The 25,000-nt window shown below is 45.0% G+C and overlaps 1 protein-coding gene across 1 annotated transcript in view; it reads right to left on the reverse strand.

The window, feature by feature from the left end:
* The window catches only part of spata17 (spermatogenesis associated 17), a gene marked incomplete at both ends in the record, with an annotated part of 48,394 nt that extends 29,916 nt beyond the window's left edge, over nucleotides 1-18,478 (reverse strand). Inside the window, 6 exons of the mRNA XM_080850618.1 lie at nucleotides 2,509-2,632; nucleotides 13,366-13,469; nucleotides 15,913-15,963; nucleotides 17,177-17,258; nucleotides 18,093-18,182; nucleotides 18,411-18,478. Of these exons, the coding sequence (XP_080706744.1) occupies nucleotides 2,509-2,632; nucleotides 13,366-13,469; nucleotides 15,913-15,963; nucleotides 17,177-17,258; nucleotides 18,093-18,182; nucleotides 18,411-18,478 (519 nt within the window). The remainder of the gene's footprint in view (nucleotides 1-2,508; nucleotides 2,633-13,365; nucleotides 13,470-15,912; nucleotides 15,964-17,176; nucleotides 17,259-18,092; nucleotides 18,183-18,410) is intronic.
* Between the last annotated feature and the right edge of the window lie 6,522 nt (nucleotides 18,479-25,000).

The raw sequence follows: 25,000 nt of genomic DNA on the forward strand, positions 1-25,000 counted from the left end.
GAAAGAGGAAGCAAAAGTGTTAGAGAGAGGGTGAGACAGAGAGGGGGAGAGAGAGGAAAAGAGAGAGGAGGAGCGAGAGAAGAGTGGAGGGCCTGCAGATAGAGCTCTGCCTCTCCCACACTGACAGGCTCAGGAGCCTTGGCTACGTGAGTGTGTGTGTGTGTGTGTGTGTGTGTGTGTGTGTGTGTGTGTGTCTCTGCCTCTCCCACACTGACAGGCTCAGGAGCCGTGGCTCAGATCGGACGCTGCCCGTTTAAATGCTTGACCTTTCAGAGCCACAGCACTCCCACCACCACTGAATAATGTGCATGAACAAATGTGTCAGTGTGCGTGTGTGTGTGTGTGTGTGTGTGCATGTGTGTGTGTGTGTGTGCGTGTGTGTGTGTGTGTGAGTGAGCGTGTGAGTGTGTGTGTGTGTGTGTGTGTGTGAGTGTGTGTGTGTGTGTGTGTGTGTGTGCGTGCGTCTGCATGTGTGTGTGTGTGTGTGTGAGTGTGTGTGTGTGTGTGTGTGTGTGTGAGCGTGTGAGTGTGTGTGTGTGTGTGTGTGTGTGAGTGTGTGTGTGTGTGTGTGTGTGTGTGTCTGTATGTGTGTGTGTGCGTGTCAGTGTGTGTGTGTGTGTGTGTGTGTGGAGGCCTCTGTGGCACGTGAGCCTCACACCACTCCTTACTCATCTGTGCGACGCTCAGGAGCGCAGACAAGAGAGTCGGTGATTATCAGATCACTGCGGATCGCTGCGAGCCACAACCGAACCCGAGCGTCATTATGTATGAGCGGCGTGACAACACTGATGGCACTCACACACTCACACACACACCCACACCCACACACACACACACACACACACACACACACACACACACACACACATCCTCAGGCAGAGACACATGTAGATCCTCACATCTGTTGTCTATTAAGCACCAGTGTCTATTATTTCTCCATTGCCGCCCCTGCGACTCCCAACAGCTGGCCATCGTGCCCCCGTACCCCTACAATCACAGCACGGGCGCTACGTGGGCACCCATGGCAGAAGGGCTGGGGGGGGGGGGAGGGGGGGGCGGGAGGGGCTGGTGGACGGGCCAGACAGGAAGGCAGAGGGGTACGGCACAAACGTGTGTGTGTGTGTGTGTGTGTGTGTGTGTGTGTGTGTGTGTGTGTGTGTGCAGGAGGGGTTGGTGGTGGAGGGGAGGCCTGGTGGCCAGACAGGAAGGAAGGAAGGCAGAGAGGGGTACGGCACAAACGACCACAGAGCCATGAAGGGGAGCGGGTGAATGAAATATCAGGGTGGGGCGGCACGCTGCTGAATCAACACTGACCACAACACTCCATCATAATTATCAGGACACGCCGGAGCCTAGGGATTTATATATATATATATATAACACAAACCGGAGCCTAGGGATTTATATAACAAAAACAACACTCAGCAAGTCACTTATCTTATGACTTATCCCCTCTCACCTATGATCACATGACTTATCCCCTCTCACCTCTGATCACATGACTTATCCCCTCTCACCTCTGATCACATGACTTATCCCCTCTCACCTCTGATCACATGACTTATCCCCTCTCACCTCTGATCACATGACTTATCCCCTCTCACCTCTGATCACATGACTTATCCCCTCTCACCTCTGATCACATGACTTATCCCCTCTCACCTCTGATCACATGACTTATCCCCTCTCTCCTCTGATCACATGACTTATCCCCTCTCTCCTCTGATCACATGACTTATCCCCTCTCACCTCTGATCACATGACTTATCCCCTCTCACCTCTGATCACATGACTTATCCCCTCTCACCTCTGATCACATGACTTATCCCCTCTCACCTCTGATCACATGACTTATCCCCTCTCACCTCTGATCACATGACTTATCCCCTCTCACCTCTGATCACATGACTTATCCCCTCTCACCTCTGATCACATGACTTATCCCCTCTCACCTCTGATCACATGAATTATCCCCTCTCACCTGTGAGTGTGTGTATAGTGAATGTGTTGGCGTGGTCAGTCCCTCACCTGTATGTGTGTGAGTGTGTGTTTAGTGTGTGTGTATAGTGAGTGTGTTGGCATGGTCGGTCCCTCACCTGTATGTGTGTGAGTGTGTGCCCATGGGAGTGTGTGTTTAGTCTGTGTGTGTATAGTGAGTGTGTTGGCGTGGTCAGTCCCTCACCTGATGTGTGTAAGTGCACCTGTATGTGTGTGCCCATGGGAGTGTGTGTATAGTGAGTGTGTTGGCGTGGTCAGTCCCTCACCTGTATGTGTGTGAGTGTGTGTATAGTGAGTGTGTGTATAGTGTGTGTGTGTGAGTGAGTGTATAGTGAGTATGTGTGTAGTGTGTGTGTGTGTATAGTGTGTGTGTGAGTGTGTGTATAGTGAGTGTGTGTATAGTGTGTGTGTGTATAGTGTGTGTGTGAGTGTGTGTATAGTGAGTGTGTGTAGTGTGTGTGTGTGTATAGTGTGTGTGTGAGTGTGTGTATAGTGAGTGTGTATAGTCACCTGTTTGGTGCTGAGCAGGAAGTGCTGTCTCTGAGCCTGCTGGTACTTCCTCTCCTCCTCTCTCACCGCTGCCACCCACTCCCTCTCCTTCTGCTGGTACTGCTCAAACTCATCCAGCTCCCTCCTACACACACACACACACACACACACACACACACACACACACACACACACACACACATACAGTGTTAATATAACTCCAGAAAACACTCACACACTCACATACGGTGTTAAAATAACTCCAGAAAACACACACGCAAAAATACACTCACACAGACACGGTGTTCAAATAACTCCAGAAAACACACACACATGGTGTTCATATAACTCCAGCAAACAAACAAACACTCAAACAAACAAACACACACATACAAACACACACACACACACACAGAGAGTCTTCTTATAACTCCAGCAAACAAACACACACACACACAGACTTCTTCTAACTCCAGCAAACACACACACACACACACACACACACACACACACACACACACACACCTAACGTTCATATAACTCCTGCAAAGAGGGAGCTTGGGAGAACTAGGCTGTTGAAGTTGAAGTAGGGCTAATTTTAGTCAGCAGACGCATTGGACAAGGGACAACATATAGAACATATATGGTCTCCGCTGGAACACACCGCCCTCATTCGCAACCCAGCCACTACATCCCCTCTGAACTGGATCACACACACACACACACACACACACACACACACACACACACACACACACACACACACACACACACACACACACACGCACACACACACACACACACACACACACACACATACACACACACACACACAGTAAAGGTGTTCCTGACTTTCAAGTGATTTACTGACTAACACATGAAGAAACTTACCACTGTGCTCTGCGTGAGCTATGCACTACCTAAGCATGGCTTAATATATAGCCGAGAGGATCAATCACACTGATATAGCCCAAGAGGATCAATCACACTGATCGCTTCCGGTTGAGAAACACCTCAGTAGCTCAGGGCTTGATGAAGCAGTAGTGTGAAAGCTGTGTGTGTGTGTGTGTGTGTGTGTGTGTGTGTGTGTGTGTGTGTGAACGCTGTGTCAGGAAACCAAAACTCTGACCGCTCCAGCTATCCCTGGTTAGTATTGCATTCAGGTGTTCAGAATCTAAGGTTTAAAAGTGTAAATGTATGTGTGTGTGTGTGTGTGTGTGTGTGTATGTGTAAATGTATCATCCAAAAAGCATTTTAAAGCAGGTTTGTAATCTACTGTATGGAGATGCGTATGTTTTAAAACATCATACCAATGACAAATGCCCAAATAACATGACCAATGAGAAGGCAGTATATGACATCTGTCCAGGGTTTCTGCAGGTTTCAACAAGTCAAATTTAAGACTTTTTATGACCTTTTTATGACCATTATGAATCAAATTTATGACCTATTTCACGTCATTACTGGCAAAAAAAAGTATGAAGGATATGAAGTAAAATCAATAGTCCCAAAATTACTCGCAAAGTAAAGAAAGTTTCTTTAAGGTTTGAGACTGTTAGAAAATAATAATCAATACAGTGAATATTACTGTTACTTATGGAGAATTAAAAGTAAAGGGGGAGGAATGTAATGATATTGAATAAAGTGTGTTCCCTCGGGGCATAATGCCCCACTGTTAACCTGCATAGAATGCTGGGCATTTTTTTTACCTCAGAAACATACAGTAAAGAATGCACGTCAATATTTCTATCACGGTCTCATGTCCGATCATTACTTAGTTGTATCAGTATAGAGTGTGCTATACAACAGTCTCACTTAAAATCTGCCAATCCAAATCGCGTAATGTAAGACGTCTTGTCCTTTCCCAATTTGACGGTTTTAGCGATGTCAGAATCAGGGAACATGGTTTGAAACAGATCACCTATGTCATCCTTGCTTTAATAGGACTAATTTTTTGCTACCGTGTGTAAGTTCCAGAGCACCTCCGCTTTTAATGTTGGCGTAGATCCGAACGCTGTCCGGAGCTCGCTTACCGGAGTTGTAGGCGTCAAAGATGATAGAGCAGACTGAGTCGCACTGGGGCCGAGTGATGCTCCCAGTGAACCAGAACATAATTGGGTGATGATGACCGCAGGTGTTTGCTGCTGGCTTTTTAGAGAGGCGTTATGTTTTTCGGACCTTCCATGCTTCTTAAATGCTTACATACCCAAAGAAGCTAATTTTAGCGTTATATTGCACAAAATGCAGCGGGCTTCAAATGGGTAATTTTCGACAGGCTTCAACCAATCACTAAATGCGCTGTTATCGAGCCAGATCTTGTTTAACTTGCACTTAGCCATATTCAAAGGAAAGTTAACATAAACCGTTTAAGGCACCACGTTATCCCACAACGCACATCGCAACACACTACCGTGGCGTGCTACGATAAATCTTACCGGGGTGAAGTTTGAAGTGGTTTTATTGTTTCCATGAGGGTTTCGTTTTGTTGTGATCCCCAAAACACGTTAAAAAGCACTGAAGTTTAAAACTGTATAAAAGTCACGATATAATCCAATACATTTTTATGACCAATCAAAGTCGTAATTATGACTTTTTATGACATTTTAAGGCCTTAAATTCGGATTTTCTAATTTATGACTTTTTATGACTTTTTAAGGACCCGCGGGAACCCTGTCTGTCATGCATTGTGTCTAAATGATGTATTGGAATGTTTACTTTTAAGTGGTCCGTACCGTGACATAATGACCTCATCTGTACACACACACACACACACACTTTAAAGTGGTCCGTACCCGTGACATAATTACTACATCTGTTGGGCTCTGCACCCCGAATCATTTCAGAAACATTCATCCTCCATAAATCAACAAATAAGTCGAGCAATTTCCATTTGTCTGAAAGGATCGTGGCGATAAGAAAAAAAAATACAGCCACTGGTCATCAAGCATCTCAAGTTTTCAATTACAAGAGCAAAAAAGAGAGAATATTAATACCCGCTTTCTTATAAGGTTATGGAGCCTGGTATATTGACATTTAAAAATTGCCACGCATTACTTTTGCAGACGTGCATTTTTTTTTCTCTTTCTCTCTCTCTCACTCCCTTCCTCCACACAAGATTAAATTACAAAATAAATGAAATATGCAGAGTAGCATGGCCTCGATTTTGCCACCTGGCTGCCGAAAATTGCTTATTAATGGGAAAGAAAGTTGTGGAATACAGCGCTTTAGTTTTTGGGGGGGTGTCGGGTTCTTGATTCTGCTTTTTTTTCCCTCTTTCTTTCTTGCGGTGAGGTAGGTGTGTGTGTGTGTGTGTGTGTGTGTGTGTGGCGGGGGAAGAGGGGTAGCATTTCCTGACCAGTTTGTTTCCTCGGTGGCGTGCTGTCAGGATGACCTTTGCCAGCCTATATCTCACTCTTATTATTAATTGCACTGTAGTGGACAAAAGCCAAACAGATTTGTAACCATTGAAGGGCTGGCTATCTGAGGCAGTGACTGGACTGGTGGAGCACATGAAGCTCATTAGCTGTGATCGGTGTGTGTGTGTGTGTGTGTGTGTGTGTGTGTGTGTGTGTGTGTGTGTGTGTGTGTGTGTGTGAGCGTGGAGACACGGGGAACAGCACACAGCCATGACCTCCCCACGTCCTTACCACCCCGCAACACACACTCACACGCTCGCTCGCACACGTGCAAACGTGTCTCACTTTCACACGCACGCACAGACACACACGGGCACACCGGTACACACACACACACGGTACACACACACGGGCACACACACACACACACACACACACACACTCACATAGAGACACAGACACAGACACACACACACACAGACACACACAGAGATAAGCACATTGGCACGCACACACAGATAAGCACACACATAAGCACACACACCTCACACAGAGACATACAGACACACACACAAACACACACCACACACACACACACACACACACACTCCAAAGGCCAGGGCAGTGTGATGTAACAGCGCTAACCCTGACCCAAACATGCAGTCAGCAGATAATACGTCTTTGTGTAAAATGATCACAACAAAGTAACACCTTGTTACACATGTAACAGAGCTGACAGTTACTGAGGGTGATAGAGGGCTCCTCTAGTTTGCAGTGCTGTGAAGCAGAAAAGGTGCCTTCACTTAAGCTACTTCCATATCTACAACGGTTAGGCACTTTTTTATTTATCACCTTAATTCATGTTGCTTTCCTAAAGCTTAGTTAGTAGAGATCTGTCATTGTTGTATATTCATAATATAGTTGCTATATTCTCCTGCCAAACTACAAAGATACAATATTAACTGTTGTACAGTACCGGTTTTACTGCTCATAGTAAATTGAAGTTGATTGCCTTTTCCATGCGGTACAGGATTGGCGGAGCAAGGTGCAAACTACATGAAGCTACCATGTTTAAATTCTCATGGAGCAGACATGCTCATAAAATGTGTAACACATTTTTATAATATATAGACACAAAAAATGACTTAATGTAACTCCAAATGCAAGCTGCCATTTACCAATAGCAACAGACCTTCATCAACAGCACCAATAATACCAATGTCATCCAAAAAAATAACCAAAAAAAACAAAAGGTAGAAAAAAATCGAATTCTTGGTATTTGATAAAAAAGTAAACAAAAGTCAAGCAGCTGTGGGTGTAGACACACACACACACACACACACACACACACACACACACACTATCAGAGGAAGAGGCAGGAGAACTGTAGGAGGATGAAAGGGAATCAAAGAGAGAGAGTGGCAGAGCTGCAGTGAAGCGCCACACTGACTTATCTTCCCCGAGCAGCCCAGACAATGCCCTATCTGTGTACTGTACACACGACTCACTGTACGCCCAAACGCAATCTGACAGTGGCACAATATTGCACCGAAACGCCCTTGAAAAAAAGGACATGGATGTTTGGGGGGGGGGGGGGGGAAACGAACCTAAGCGTCGCCACACATCTCGCTCTGCTCTGCTCCACACTCCGCTCGGAGTCGGCACACCAAGCTAAAAGATCCGCCACGTTAGAACATTACAGAGAGAATTTATCTGATCATGGCCGTAATAATCACCCAGCTGTTTACAGCAGATAGAGAAATAACTCACGCAGGCAACAGGCCATGGTGCCAATGACACTCCGCATTTAGTAAATATGCAAACTGCTCACTTCTAATTACTCAGCCAACAGGATGCCCTTATTAAGCGCCCGCAACTTTAAGTGTCTTCCTGACAAGTGATAAATTGTTACATTGCACAAACTCTTGCTGTGGAATTACTGTGGTGAACCCGGGGTGCCTGACTTCATTAGGGGTATGCAGGGAGAAAGGGGGCGACTGAATGAGGATGGACACTGTAACGTGGTCAACCCCCCCCCCCCCCCCCCCCCCCCCCCCCGCCCGCCTGTGGAGGAGAGGAAGCAAGGGATAGAGAGAGAGAGAGAGAAGAGAGGGAGAAGAGAGGGAGAGAGAGAAAGAGAGAGACAGAGAAGAGAGGGAGAGAGAGAAAGAGAGAGAGAAGAGAGGGAGACATAGAGAGAGAAGGAGAGAACAAGAGAGAGAGAGAGAGAGAGAGAGAGAGAGAGAGGACAAGGGAGTCTGAGAGATAGAGAGGGAAAAAAAAGAAAGAGAGAGAGAGAGAGAGAGAGGACAAGGGAGTCTAAGAGATAGAGAGGGAAAAAAGAAAGAGAGAGAGAGAGAGAGAGAGAGAGAGAGAGAGAGAGAGAGGACAAGGGAGTCTAAGAGATAGAGAGGGAAAAAAGAGAGAGAGAGAGAGAGAGGTGGCAGGCAGGCAGGCAGGCAGGAGGTAATGGAATGACACAGATCGTTTGGTAGGGGAAGATCCTTCACAGCTGGCATGGAGAGAGAGGAGAGGGGCTGCCCTGATGCGTCAGGCGGGTGCTAACGCGGCCGCCGCGTGTCATTAGCATGCTAGGCCACTCCGCTCACGCTAAATGGGCGCCATTAGGACAATTTTTAATAATTCATTCAGGTGACGGAGCAACATGGACTAAAACGCCTGGACCTTCTGAGGGCCAATGATCAGTCAGTGGGGGCAATACGGCATCCTCCAGCACACACACACACACCCAGAAACACTCACACACACATACACACACACACATACACACATACTCATACATACAAACACACACTCACACATACAAACACACACATACACGCACACACACACACACACACACACACACACACACACACACACAAATCTTTTTTTTTATAGTCTGTGTAATTCTTTAGTAATTCGTCTTGTCCTCAGAAACCCCATGTGAACAACAGCTCGGATGAACAGGACCTGCATCTGGTCATCCCTGACAGAGGAGGGGGGTAGTGGGTTTCTCCTGCACGTCTCATGGCACGCCACACACACACACACACACACACACACACACACACAGCATCATGTCCCAGAGCGTGTGTTTTACAGCGTCTCGGCTGGTGTCCCCTGCCCAAGCCTCAGTGCTCACGCTCTCACACCTGGGTCCCTCTGTTTGCTGAGGGGGGCTACCTGATGGCTGAGCACCCGGCCGCACCCCAGCCATGTCTCACTGTACGCTGAAGACACAGCTAGACACAGCTAGACACAGCAAACCACAGCTAGACACAGCGAGGCACAGCTAGACACAGCTAGACACAGCGAGGCACAGCTAGACACAGCGAGACACAGCAAACCACAGCTAGACACAGCTAGACACAGCTATACACAGCTAGACACAGCTATACACAGCGAGACACAGCTATACACAGCTAAACACAGCTAAACACAGCTAAACACAGTGAGACACAGCTAGACACAGCTAGACACAGCTACACACAGCTAGACACAGCGAGACACAGCAAGACACAGCAAGACACAGCTAGACACAGCTACACACAGCTAGACACAGCAAGACACAGCTAGACACAGCTAGACACAGCAAGACACAGCTAGACACAGCTAGACACAGCTAGACACAGCTAGACACAGCAAACCACAGCTAGACACAGCTAGACACAGCAAACCACAGCTAGACACAGCTAGACACAGCAAACCACAGCTAGACACAGCCAGACACAGCGAGACACAGCTAGACACATCTAAACACAGCTAGACACATCTAAACACAGCTAGACACAGCTAGACACAGCTAGACACAGCTAGACACATCTAGACACATCTAGACACAGCTAGACACAGCGAGACACAGCTAGACACATCTAAACACAGCTAGACACATCTAAACACAGCTAGACACAGCTAGACACAGCTAGACACAGCTAGACACATCTAGACACATCTAGACACAGCTAGACACAGCGAGACACTGCGAGACACAGCTAAACACAGCTAGACACAGTGAGACACAGCTAGACACAGCTAGACACATCTAGACACATCTAGACACAGCTAGACACAGCTAGACACAGCTAAACACAGCTAAACACAGCGAGACACAGTGAGTCACAGCTAAACACAGCTAGAAACAGCGAGACACATCTAGACACAGCTAAACACAGCTAGACACAGCTAGACACAGCTAGACACAGCTAGACACAGCTAAACACAGCTAGACACAGCTAGACACAGCAAACCACAGCGAGACACAGCTAAACACAGCTAGACACAGCTAGACACAGCGAGACACAGCTAGACACAGCTAGACACATCTAGACACAGCTAAACACAGCTAGACACAGCTAGACACAGCAAACCACAGCGAGACACAGCTAAACACAGCTAGACACAGCTAGACACATCTAAACACAGCTAGACACAGCTAGACACAGCTAGACACAGCCAGACACAGCTAGACACAGCTAGACACATCTAGACACATCTAGACACAGGAAACCACAGCTAGACACAGCTAGACACAGCAAACCACAGCTAGACACAGCTAGACACATCTAGACACATCTAGACACATCTAGACACAGCTAGACACATCTAGACACAGCAAACCACAGCTAGACACAGCTAGACACAGCAAACCACAGCTAGACACAGCTAGACACATCTAGACACAGCAAACCACAGCTAGACACAGCTAGACACAGCAAACCACAGCTAGACACAGCTAGACAAATCAAGACACAGCAAACCACAGCTAGACACAGCTAGACACATCTAGACACAGCCAGACACAGCCAGACACAGCTAGACACAGCTAGACAGAGCTAGACACAGCAAACCACAGCTAGACACATCTAGACACAGCCAGACACAGCTAGACACATCTAGACACAGCTAGACACAGCTAGACACAGCTAGACACAGCAAACCACAGCTAGACACAGCGAGACACATCTAGACACAGCCAGACACAGCTAGACACATCTAGACACAGCTAGACACAGCTAGACACAGCTAGACACAGCAAACCACAGCTAGACACAGCGAGACACATCTAGACACAGCAAACCACAGCTAGACACAGCTAGACACAGCGAGACACATCTAGACACAGCAAACCACAGCTAGACACAGCTAGACACAGCTAGACACAGCGAGACACAGCGAGACACAGCTAGACACAGCTAGACACAGCGAGACACAGCGAGACACAGCCAGACACATCTAGACACAGCTAGACACAGCTAGACACAGCAAACCACAGCTAGACACATCTAGACACAGCAAACAACAGCTAGACACAGCTAGACACATCTTCACACAGCTAGACACATCTAGACACAGCAAACCACAGCTAGACACAGCCAGACACAGCAAACCACAGCTAGACACAGCTAGACACATCTTCACACAGCTAGACACAGCTAGACACAGCGAGACACAGCGAGACACAGCTAGACAGAGCTAGACACAGCAAACCACAGCTAGACACATCTAGACACAGCCAGACACAGCTAGACACATCTAGACACAGCTAGACACAGCTAGACACAGCTAGACACAGCAAACCACAGCTAGACACAGCGAGACACATCTAGACACAGCAAACCACAGCTAGACACAGCTAGACACAGCGAGACACATCTAGACACAGCAAACCACAGCTAGACACAGCTAGACACAGCTAGACACAGCGAGACACAGCCAGACACAGCCAGACACATCTAGACACAGCTAGACACAGCTAGACACAGCAAACCACAGCTAGACACAGCTAGACACATCTTCACACAGCTAGACACATCTAGACACAGCAAACCACAGCTAGACACAGCCAGACACAGCAAACCACAGCTAGACACAGCTAGACACATCTTCACACAGCTAGACACAGCTAGACAAAGCGAGACACAGCGAGACACAGCCAGACACAGCTAGACACAGCTAGACACATCTTCACACAGCTAGACACAGCTTGACACAGCTAGACACAGCTAGACACAGCTAGACACAGCAAGACACAGCGAGACACAGCCAGACACAGCAAACCACAGCTAGACACAGCCAGACACAGTTAGACACATCTAAACACAGCAAACCACAGCGAGGCACAGCCAGACACAGCTAGACACAGCTAGACACAGCCAGACACAGTTAGACACATCTAAACACAGCAAACCACAGCGAGGCACAGCCAGACACAGCGAGACACAGCGAGACACAGCTAGACACAGCCAGACACAGCCAGACACAGCAAGACACAGCTAGACACAGCCAGACACAGCGAGACACAGCTAGACACAGCCAGACACAGCCAGACACAGCAAGACACAGCTAGACACAGCCAGACACAGCGAGACACAGCTAGACACAGCTAGACACAGCCAGACACAGCCAGACACAGCAAGACACAGCTAGACACAGCGAGACACAGCGAGACACAGCTAGACACAGCCAGACACAGCCAGACACAGCAAGACACAGCTAGACACAGCGAGACACATCTAGACACAGCTAGACACATCTAAACACAGCAAACCACAGCGAGGCACAGCCAGACACAGCAAACCACAGCGAGGCACAGCCAGACACAGCTAGACACAGCTAGACACATATCTATGCCAGTTACTAACCTGATGCTAAGATAATGTCAGGCGCTAATTCAATTTACTGTGTGTGTGGTTTTTTTTTTTTACTTCTTTTTATTTCGTTTACCACATCGTAATAGGGTGAGGGAAGATTAAGTGTGAGTCTGATTGTGAAATCTGGTGTTAGCGCTTAGCATATGTATATGTTAAACTGCTGACTTATGTCTGATCTTGATAGCTTTCATGTTAGAGGAAAATAACTCACTGGTGACAAACCTCATTAAAGGGGGGGGGGGGGGTGGGGGCAGGAATTCTTAGTGTACTTCTGCAGGGGTGGCGGGCGTGGAGGGGGGGGGGGGGGTGTTACGGTGGGGAGGGCACGATGGAGGGGATTGAGTCAGTGATCCAAGGAGCACTTAACAAATTTACATTTAATTTTAGCCAAAGCCTTAAGATATTTTCCAACAAAATATATTGGTGACATTAAAAATGAGACCAAGTTTTTTTCTTTTTGTCAAAAGTAAAAGATGGCACATTTCTTTGCCCTCAAAGCATGGCGTGGTTTATTAATGCAGGACTTCCCTGAATTCCGAGGCTAATTTTTAATTTGTGTAGCATCATTCGTTGGCCGCTTACCCCAGGCTATAGCTGTGGAGCTACGTGTCGACCAATTGCCTGTTCTGTGATAAATTAATAAAATCAATTTGTCTCTCCAAATATGCCCCGGTGAATTCCAAGTAAATATAAGTGCAAAATTTATTCAAATGGATGTATAAGTTGGCTCCCCTTGGGACTGCACAACTATATCAATTTGTCATCGTGAAACTCTTAGATAATTGATCTTAACGAAAGCCATAATTCATTTCCCCTTAAAGCATCCAGTTGAGAATGTGTGGTATTTTGGCCTTGCTCTCTTTCCATACCTTATTTCCTCATTCTTCTTGGATAATGCCTCCAGATATTTCTTACGCTCGTAATAATTGTGCACATTTCTCCTCACAAAGTAGCCTCTCCATCTCCTCTGGATCTGTGGGGAAAAAAAGACATATTTAACCTCATGATCATTTTTTATAATACCAACGGTTGCCACAGAATCTATTATAATAAACGAGAGCTGGAACAAAGGAAACCCTTTAATTAGTTTGACAAAGTCGTTTAAATACGTTCAAATATTTTTAGTCACAACACAGAAGGTTGAGCATGAAGCCCCAGACGGCCTAGAGAGAGATCTATCTGTCCTACGAGACTAGTTCATGTTCCATTTCATTTCAACACTGATTCATTTATTTTTATTTCATTTCTAGAAATACTGCTTATGTTCCTAGTCAGAGATCATATCATCAACAGCGTGGCCTGCACTCTATTCATTAAGTCTTGCTAGGGGGAAAGCAATCCAGAGAGCCATCACACCGAACGGCCAAGCTAAGAAAAACACCTCTCTGTCTGTCGTGTGTGTGTGTGTGTGTGTGTGTGGGGGGAGGGGGGGGGGCCTCTGAGCTACTGCCGCATCCACACAACAAGGCCTTAGAGACTGATAACGGAGCCGGAGCCGGAGCCAGCGCATCATTCACTGATCCATCCGCTCGAAACCAAAGGGGACAGATGTCCTTCACGCTAATTAAGAGATTAAAACAATAGCAGGTGAAAAATAAATAATAAGGGGGGAAAAATAAAACAAAACGTGAATTGCCATTGATCAGCAGTCAATAAATAATTTTAAATAAAGTAATTGCTGGCAGAGAATCCCAAGTTCTTGGTGACCTTTTTAGACTAGTGAAATCAATGGCGCATATTGCTCAATTAGACCCAATACAAATCCGGGGACCCTTGTAAACACTGGTTTCTATTAACACACTAATACAATGGCCTTTGCTAAAGAGTATGATAAAGGCTTTGGAGGAAAAAACAGAGGAATAAAAATTGATTAAGAAAGTAATGTGTGGAGGGAGGGAAATAAGGAAGGGGCTGGCGGCAGCTACGGCTGGCGTGTTCAGCGGACGAGAGAGAGAGAGAGAGAGAGAGAGAGAGAGAGAGAGCGGGAGGGAGGAGACGTCCTCTCAAGTACACCCGTACCGCTTGCCTTGGGTTTATTAGACGTGTCTGTAACTGCTGTGACTGATTACCGACTCGCAATTTGTTCCCAACCAAAACAGCCGACGTTAATTGGCTCGTAATTAGCCAGTCGTGCTGTTTCAATTTAAAGCGAACGAATCTGAAAGGGAAGCCGACGTCAACTTAAAGGGTGTGTTTGGTCTGCTCTGTCTATTTCTGTTTCCCCACATCCCCGGCGAATCCATCACGATCTTCCTCTGTCAGACTGACTGAAAACTATATTGGAGTAAAATTAGGACAACCATTTACATTTCGTTTGGCGGCTTGAACAGACCACAGTGAAACCAGCAGTACATCTTTTCCAAACACTATTTCCTATCTATTTTTCTAACCAGAATTATTTTACTTTGGTCCTCAGACATACCCTCCACATCTCTCTCTCCCTCTTATTTTTTTTTTTTTTTTTTACAATTCTCATAAAACACTTGTGTCCTATGAAGAGGCTTCTGTTCACGTCTAAGTGGTAATAAGACCTTTGCACTATGACCCCTGACCTCTAATGGAGAGGTCAGACGCTATCGTCTGCTCTGGACACGTGAAACGAGATCCTTACGAGAGCGCCGCGGCTGGGGCCTGCCCCTGAACGTGGGATTGTGGGATTGCTACACAAATATAAAATGTCTGGTCTGAGGGTCTCGGGTGATTGCCAAAACATTGCTCGCCCGCTAATATGTGTTCTTCTGTAAATGCCGAGAGTTTGTTAGACTTGTAAAAGTGGTTTAACGGGTTCACTTTGGATGAGAAAACACAATGTGGCGTAGTAAAATAGAGGGTTTTGGTTTCAGCCACCGGCCCAGTAAAAGTGCCAAGGCATCACTCAAGAACAAACTCTTTTTGATTTATAGACTATGAAACATGTTATATTGAAGGTTTCCAATTGAGCCTTCAGTGTGTTCACAATCACTGATTTATATGTGTGTGCCCCAAAAAAAAGCTAAACCTTTATTTTGCTTGCTTTTGCAAGCATTTCCTCAATTGGAAAATCTATGGTTAACCTGGCTCTCTTACTAAAAGAATCAGACCACGACGTCAGTGAATTCAGGGGAAAACACAAACAAACATTTATGGATTTGGCTGTGGGTTTCTGCACAAAGATCAATGGGCAAATGTGTAAAATGATTTGACACGTTCTATTCTGTCCCACACAGTGAAGATGAACGTCTATAGGTGTGGTGACACTAGACTACACACTAGCTCCACATACAGACTTCACATACTCATTCAATACCAGTTTGCACAGCAGTCATGTCACAGGCCCCGAGCCACCTGAAGCCCCGCTGTAGCGATGGCGCACACACCAGCTTGTTTGCTTATTACATCAAAATGCCATTTTGCTAAACACAGAGAGACATATTCACCCTGACAGCCATTTGATTGTAGAACTTCATCCTCGCGGCCAAGTATGCCTCCTGCGAACGTAAAAAGAAGACAGCGTTATGAGACGGTCGCTGTCGTCCAGGCCCCTCTTCAACATGCGAGACATAAAGCACACTTTATACATAATACATAATAAGTCATGGAGGCAGTGGCAGGGAGAGCGGGAGAAGAAGAGGAGGAGGAAGAGAGAGGTAAGTCAGACTTTGTATTGAAGGGACAGGGCTCTTCTTAATACATAATGCAGACATGGGCAAGAAAATCTATGGTAGTCAAGCTGGGAACTAATGGAGATATATGATGGCAAGCACCTCTACGCTGGGTTTGATAATCAATGGCGCCGCGCGGCAGCAGCCCAGACGAACAATGGCACGGAATATTCACAACACGTAACGCCGTGATTTATTCACTAGGGCCACATTTCAGCAGACACTTCAGAGAACCATAAAAGGGATACACATTTCAATATGTCCAGTATAATGATAACTAAAACTGTCTGTGAGAAAGAGGGGAGGAGGGGTCACACAGAGAAAGAGAGAGAGAGAGAGAGAGAGAGAGGGAGAGAGAACGAGAGAGGGACAGAGAGAAAAGGAGAACAGGAAGAAGAAAAGACAGAAGAAGAAGAAGAAGAAGAAGAAGAAGAGTGTTGTTATGCGTTAGCTGAGAGCTAATTTAAAACTAAAGGATAATTTGCTCGTGTGGAATCTTGTGTACATTTCAGACATGCAGGGACGAGCCACCTGCTGTGCTGGATATTGGGTAAAACTTGAAATCTATCTTTGCCATTTAAGCGTCTTCTGGAGAGTCATGCATAATATTTGAAGTTCAGCCCATCTTCATCCCCAGCAAATGATTTTGGGGAGCACTGGGGGCTGGATTATGTATCCACAATCTGTGTGCAATTAGACCTCAGTAGATGCAATACGCTCCACACAGACGCCCAAAATAACTTCCTCAGTTAGTTATTATCACGCTCCACGCCTCTCACCATCACAGTTCAAGTCAACTAAATCTGCTGGCCTATTGGAGATACATTTTTAAAGCACAGAAAAAGCAGAAACTATTGTTTGTAGTTAAAACGTCAGTTTGAGTCTCATAGCGTCATATCTCTAACACATAGCGCTGAATTAAACTTTTAAATCTTGAAAACGCTTAAATATTTATACCACTTGCCTCTTGTGAAATCAGATCAGTACAGATCATTTCAGTGCAGTACATTTTTTCCGCATGAGTATGCACACAACTTACCTCCTGCATCTGCCTGAAGATAGCCCTTGCAGAAAATCCACGCCATGTTTTCTGTATGATGACTGCGTGCTTAGTGAGATACCTATGGAATTGATACCATTAGTGGATTAAAACATATAGAAACTGGCTACACTAAAGCTAATGTTTTTTTTCCCCCCTGCTCTTTTTTTTTCAAGTCTTTGTGCTTACTTACTGCTGCCCATTTGTATTCCGCACTATCACATCTGCTAAATGCAGGTCCACAGCGATTTCTGATTCAAGACCATTAATTTCAAAAAGGCCATTTATAACATGAGAAAATCAATGCCTCTATGGGGACTACGGTAACCCAGGAGCCACACTTAAGGAGCTCAAATTGTGGCTAATTAACCACTTAATACATTGATCAATTAACTAAAGTAATCTGAATTAACCTACTGTCTGGAAGTTTGTCTGCTGACCCTGCAGAATTATGTTGAGATTAAGCTGCCAGAGCCCCACATGATAATGTTTTGGTCTTGAGAAATTGTGAATGTGATTTAGGTTTAATTGCTATACCATACGTCTTGGTTATATTGCATAGTATAGAAAGGGCGTCATGCAGTTTGAGGGAAGTGCCTGCCCGAGTAGTACAAAATGAATTGTTAGAAATACTAAAACTGATACTACTACTACCTCTAATTATAATAATACAAAAAATAATAATAGTAATAATAATAATAATGATAATAAATCTATCCATGGAATTCACGTCATACACCTGAAACACAATTAATGCACAATAATGAAGACTTTATAATATAAGAAATTGTTATCAGAATTATTATGACGACACCAGCAGGTTAAGTAACAAGAAAGCCCACCGTCCAGCCATATCCTTTAGCTTTGGTCATTAGGTGGCTAACAAGGTAGCTATAAGATAATGTAGCATTCTTACCTCACATAAGCCCGGACGCGGCATCCTCTGATCCAGCTCTGGATTTTAACAGCGGCAGCATTCTCTCTCTTTCTGTTTTCCTCGGCAGTCCTACAACAGTGAATGACTTCTTAGTATAATCAAAACCAGTATTGTTTCACCTCCTTGGTTGATCTCTGACGTTAGCTTACGTTGGCTAAATTAGGACAATGATTAGTTAGGGCTATGTATGTGGCTACAAATCCACCTAGCCAAATAATTGATGACTTATGGCCCGCTGTGTTTTTCTGCATTTCTGTCCATAAAATATATACATGTGAACTGAGATAAATTGATCACCTCTGTCTGATGAAAAACTCCACTCTAACTTGCTGAATTTGACTTTGTAACTTCACCAAACGTGCCATGGTCCCATGAGTTTACATGTTTCCATAGCAATACTAGCAACGTGCAGCGAACTACGTGTTGCGCAACAATTGGACCAAGCGTCTGTTTCCATACCAACGCTGTGTTTGTGAGGTCACATAGTTGGCTCAACTCTCATTTTGTGTGTTTTGGTTTATGTTTCGGCATTTTGCTTGTTGTTCAGGGAAGCAATTTATATATTTTTTTGTGTGTGTGGCAGAATCATGGGCTAAATCCACAGAACAGGTATATCCACCTACACTTTATAACACCTAAACCACGTGTCAGCGTTATGAAGCAAACTCACCCGAGGAAGGTGAGCAAGTAGGGTTTTACTTTTCCATCCTTTTGCTATATGGAAATGATGGTGCTGTCACAGAGGAAAATGAAACGAGCAGAAGGTAAATATTAATAAAAAAGTAAACATTGACCAATTATTTTTATTTAGCTAAATAACTCACTAGGTTTATTGTCTGTTCTGTTGATTCTTATTAATGATATTTAGTGTTAGCTAAATAACATTTAGTAGTTTTAATACATTAACACAATCAACATTATCATTCAAAAGATGGAATAAAAAAAAAAACTACTATATGTATCGCCAGTCTTGTAAGCCAATTGTGCATTTGTCAGATGTTTTGCTGGCTGAATTCTTTATAATATTCCTTGACGTCGTGGGCTAGTTGACCATGACTCAAACATATGATTTAAATGTTGACAGATCCTCGGATGCAGATGGGCTCAGTGCAGTGACTGATTTGTCACCAGTGGCCAGCTCTCAGTTGGCAGAACAGGAGACGACGTTATCATTTCTCATCACAACACTCTAGGCTCTTTTTTTTTCGTGCTCTCTTTCTCTTTTTTTTTCTTCTCTCTTTTCTATCGCTCCATGTCAGGTGCTCTATCTGGCCATCGAGCAACGGATGCCCAGTGTCCAACCAGTTTCCCGACAGTACAGATAACCACTCACAGAGGCGGGCCAATTTGCTGTCCCGCCACAACTGTGCGAGCCGCTGAAAATATGGGGAAAGGACTGACCCCTTGGCAGTGGGGCCCATCCATCCGAACGCGGCGGTGGGCTGGCCACCATGGTAATTGCCTGGGAAGTAGTGTTTTGACAAGGCGGACGGGTGCAAGCCATCATTCCTGGCGCACGGTGATGAGGTGTCACCTGGAGAGGGGCTGTGGAGCGGCTGTGTGTTTACACGCCAGTGGGCAGCTGACCCACTTCACACACACACACACACACACACACATACACACACACACACACACACACACACACACACACACACACACACACACACACACACAGCAGTTCTCCTTGGCCCAGGCTGGCCGCAGTGTCCTGCACCTCTCAGTAGGTCAGAGAACACTAGTGTAATTGTATGTTCAAGCATATGAGGGTGTAAATAAGTGCGTGTATATTCACTGCATCTACGGGCATAGATAAATCCCTCCGCTTTAACCTACCTGTCCGAGGCGGGCCCGCCCTACATGCATCTCTGCTGGCATGGAGAGAACCAGGGCATTTGTTTAAGGGATGCACTATTTCTCTTACAGGAAATTAGGCCATATGTTTTCTATACGTTTCTTTTCCAGGGTAAATGGCATTTACCCTGGAAAAGAAACGTATAGAAAACGTATAGAAAACATATGAAGTTTGTTTGCATTTATAGAAAACATATAAAGTTTGTTTGCATTTACTAAATGCAAACAAACTTTTTATTCCCCAAATGGTTGTTGGTATTCAAACATTGACAACTGAGATTCTTTCCGTCTTGAGTGGAACCATAGCGTGACACTCCTCCATATTTAGAGAAGTAACTTATAGCTTTTCGCCATCCGCTTGAGAATCATTACGCTGTTACTCTTCCTGCGCGCGCGAGCGAGCGTGCGTGTCTGAGGTTGAGGGAAATGAAAATCATATTTTTATTAAGCTCAGCTTTTATCCAGGAAATGGGTAATAAATTGCGGGTTGGGTTGTGCGAAATGGTGGAATCTGCGGGTGTTTCATCATTATTTGTGGCGCGGCGCGGCACGTTGCGTGCCGACACAGGTGATCCATTAGGGAGGCTGATTGGGCGATGGCCCCGGTGAACCCGCGGACGGCGTGCCCCACGCGGAAGGGCATCCTCCGCTACCGGCCCACTGCACTGTCAGCGCCAGAGCAGGAGATGTATCACTGCTGCAGCCAAGCTTACTGTTTCATCATTACCCCTCCCCCCACGCCATTTGTCAATGCGTTTGACCAGTACCACCAAAATACACTACTTACACTCTCTCTCTCTCCCTCTCTCTCTCTCTCTCTCTCGCTCTCTCTCTCTCCCTCTCTCTCTCTTTCTGTGTGTGTGTGTGTGGTTTATTTTTTGTTTCATCACCTTCAGTATTTTTGTGGACTTCAGAGGAAGATAGAGAGAGAGAGAGAGACAGAGAGAGAGACAGAGCGAGAGAGAGAGAGAGAGGAAGTGTCCTTGTCTTCCCGGTTATCCGGTGCCATTACGTGTCTATCACCAGGCAGTCGTTCCCGAAGCTCCTCTGCCTTATTATTCATCGTCCAGGTGATTCCAGAAATTCCTGTCTGGGGCTGTTTTGCATTTGTCTTCCTCCCTCGCTCCCTCGCTCCGTCTCTCTCTCCCCTCTCCCCCGTTCTCTCTCCCCCTATCCTGCTGTAATGCTGGCTTCGGGGGGCTCCTGAGCCTCATGTCCTGAAGAAAGGCTTAGCCTGCCTTTGATTGAGGTCTTTCCTATTGCATCGAGCCATAGTGTTTTGGGTATCAAGCTGAATGGAGAAACGAGAGAACGAGAGAGAGAGAGAGAGAAAGGAAAAGAGAGAGAGAGAAAAAAAATGAAAGAGAGAGGGAGAGAGAGAAATAGAGAGAGAGAGAGAGTGTTGGATGTTTCGTGGGGTTGAATAATAAAATGTGTCAGTGCCTATGCGGTTGCCATGTCCGCTCCTCCACGGATTCTCCCATTTCATTCCCCCTCAGTTTTTATGTTCCAAAAATAATACTCTCCACAGTAACTAGAAAGGTCCTGTTTGCTGTCCAGGGCTGAAGAAAGCAGAGAGAGAGAATACATCATTTCATCCCTCTGTGATCTCTCTGTGTCTGAACATCCGTCTGCCCAGGACTCCCTTCTATAATTTCACAATTCAGCGATCAATTATCCTTCTCATCCTTTCTTCCTCGCTCTCTCTCTCACGCTCTCTCTCTCTCTCTCTCTCTCTCTCTCTCTCTCTCTCTCTCTCTCTCTCCCTCTCTCTCTCTCTCTCTCTCTCTCTCTCTCTCTCTCTCTCTGGTGCTTTCTCTTTGTGGTTCTGCTCTTGTTCACGGCAGCCTCTGTTTTAAGGCTTGAGACATGAGCAGGAGTGACACCACGGTTGGTGTACAAGAGACGCCGCGTGTAAAAGGTGAGATTGCATGTCCCTTTCCACGACTGAGACACACAGGGTGACAGATACACCACGTCACATCACGCTCGTTTTACACGGAATTAAACTGATCTGGTCACACTGAGCGTGACCACAATTAATTTGCCAACCTGCCACCAGTGGTCTAACAGTTCTTTAACGTCACTGACAAATAATTCCCAAGAAAATTATTTTAATTTCTTGCCATCTGAAAATTATAGAAGTACAGGAAAGACTATAGAAAACTTGAAATGCCCATGATTAATTGTTACATTTGTGATTTGAAGTAGCCTTGCTTTTCCATACCCATAATTCTGTCTGCACTCACAGTGTGTGTTTAGGGCGTAAAGGACGAGTGTGAATGAAGTATTGCAGGAGAACACACACGTGCTCCTGGTCTCATTTGGTTGTTATATCTTCCTTTAAAGTTCAAAGTGTATCTTTCAAATGAATTAGTTCAGTTCAAATAGGGACATCCCTGTACATACAAGCACATCCCTGCTTATAGCGATGAGAGTCATATCACGGATATGTACACAAGGTGTCTTCAAACAAATAATATTTCAGATTATGAAATACAGACATACATTTTATAAATTTAAAAATGTAGGCCTATATATATTTAAACTCAAACAATATAAAAGTATAAATATATAATATGCAAGTTTTACCCAAGAAAAACAAAGATAAAGAAAATAAGAATCTCTAGTGTTTTGGTGTCCATTGCCACTGTATTAAAGCACATGTAGTCCTTTCTACTTGAGCTCTGAGATGCTCCCCTGTTTGCTGGGCTGGTGTGTGTGTGTGTGTGTGTGTGCGGGGGCTTGAGGAGTGCGGGCGTCTCTGTCTATGCCTGACCATTTCTTTGACCTGGAGAGGGAGCTGTTTGACCCTGTTTCAGCTCTGCCGTAATGGATGCATCCACCCAGCTTCCCAAAGGAAGGGGAGGACTGAATTTCTCTCGTTCTCTTTACGTCTATCTGTCTCTCTCTCTCTTTAGTTCTCTCTCTTCCCCTCCCCATCTATCTAAAGGTATTTCTGGTAAGATTTTGTTTTTCTTATCGCATAAAGGTGGAGTTGTGCTGACAGAGGTGGAGCCTTCAGATGCATTTATTTATCAACCAGGCAACAGGAGAAGCAAGCTCTTACGATGTTATTTTATGTTTAATTATGTTTTACTTTTAGCAGATTTTACTAAATTAATATAAATTAAATTAAATTAAAATCACTTGTTTCGGGTTATCTGAGTGCTATTATGCTTAAGTAAAAATATGAATATGCTCTCAGCCATTTCAGTTCTAACATTTTTATTGTCCATTGCATCACAGTTGCCAAATAATTTAAATAATTTCATACGATAATTAAACATAAACAGCAATGGATTCCTATAATATTACAAACAATGAACAGTAGTTTTAAGTCTAACGTTGTGGTAAAACAAATTTCATGAATTAAAAGGTCACAATTTCCTAAAGCCTTATAAAAGCAAATCAGACCAATTTTTTCAATGATTACAGACAGCTAAAAGGCTTGCGTCACTTGTATTATAATAACCTGCATTTTATAGCTTATTGAAAACATTGTAGCCTTTTTTGTAGACAGTTTGTGAAAGGAGGAAATCCGTTTATCAAATTTTATTTTATATTCCTACGATTGTAATTTTAAGATTTATATACATCTGGTTGTAATTTAAGGATTTATTCCCCTATGATTGTAATTTCAGTCATGAGCGTATTCATCTTAATCTTTACCCACTACTTGTCAACCCAATGCTTCAGAAACCAAACCGTATTCCGTCTCACGCTGACACTTCCCCGATTGTGTGTTTTAAATGTGATTGTTTTGTGTGGTTCATCTGTAAACAACACCAGCCCCACTCACTGCATTGAAGGTTATTTGGCTTGAAAGGAGCAGTAATTCTGGGGAATTAAAGCTAATCTGAGAGGCCCCTATCAACATGGCAATTCATCTTTGCAGGGGGGGGGGGGGGGGGGGGGGGTGGGGGACCGAGCGCGCTCTCATAACGACCTTGACCCCTGACCTTCGACCTTTGGTAGTCATGGTTCACTCACGCACCGTCTACAGCCACACACACACACACACACACACACCCACACAGCCTCCATCCCATTTCTTGCCTCTGTTTGCTTGACCGCCTGCCTGAGTATGGCCAGGATTTGTCGCCTGTGCTCCTGGCCCCTTATTGTAATTGCTCCGGCCAGTTTTTATAGGAGCCATTACAGCTGAGAGATTAGCTTTCATGGGCCTCAGGACTTGTCACTTAACCAGGCTGGGCCTTTTAAAAAAGTCTATTTGTCACCGCAACTGAAAAGTTTTGCCAATTTAACTATCAAATCAACAGAATAAGTGGAGCACAATGCATTGGCACAAGTGGTTTTGGAGGTAAATAAATAGATGTGGTCTAAAGAACTTAAGAACTCCCGGCAAGCGTTTAGTCATCATTTGGAGAGACCACTCTGTTTGACTTCGCTGATGTCTAAGACCAAAGAAAAGTATTTTATTTGTTTGAAAGGGCATACTTAGATTTTTTTTAATGACTGTAAACTTTTGGACATTTACTCTTTGGTGAGGTGTACGTGTGTGTGTGTGTGTGTGTGTGTGTGTGTGTGTGCGCGTGTGAGTGCGCGTGTGTGTCTGTGTGTCTGTGTGTGTGTGTCAAGCCAAGTTTCTAAAATCCTGTCATGTTTATTTACATTGTCTGTGCGCATCGGGCGTTTCCTACTGCTGTTCACTGTCAGTGTGGTACATACCTACACGTCCGAAAGATAACCAGCTTATCAGGGACAGTGATCAGACTATGTCTGGGCACAAGGACACCAAACGCCCTTTGGTGAGCCCACGGTACACACCTGCCCACTCACCATACACTATTAACACACACATCTAGCACACTCACTAAACACTAATAACACACACATCTAGCACACTCACTATACATTATTAACTTAAACATCTAGCTCAGCACCTCACTATACACTATTTACTTAAATATCTAGCCACCACCTCACTATACACTATTTACTTAAATATCTAGTCACCACCTCACTATACACTATTCACTTAAATATCTAGTCACCACTCACTATACACT

This window comes from Sprattus sprattus (genome assembly GCF_963457725.1).
Source record: "Sprattus sprattus genome assembly, chromosome: 13".
Lineage (NCBI taxonomy): Eukaryota > Metazoa > Chordata > Actinopteri > Clupeiformes > Clupeidae > Sprattus > Sprattus sprattus.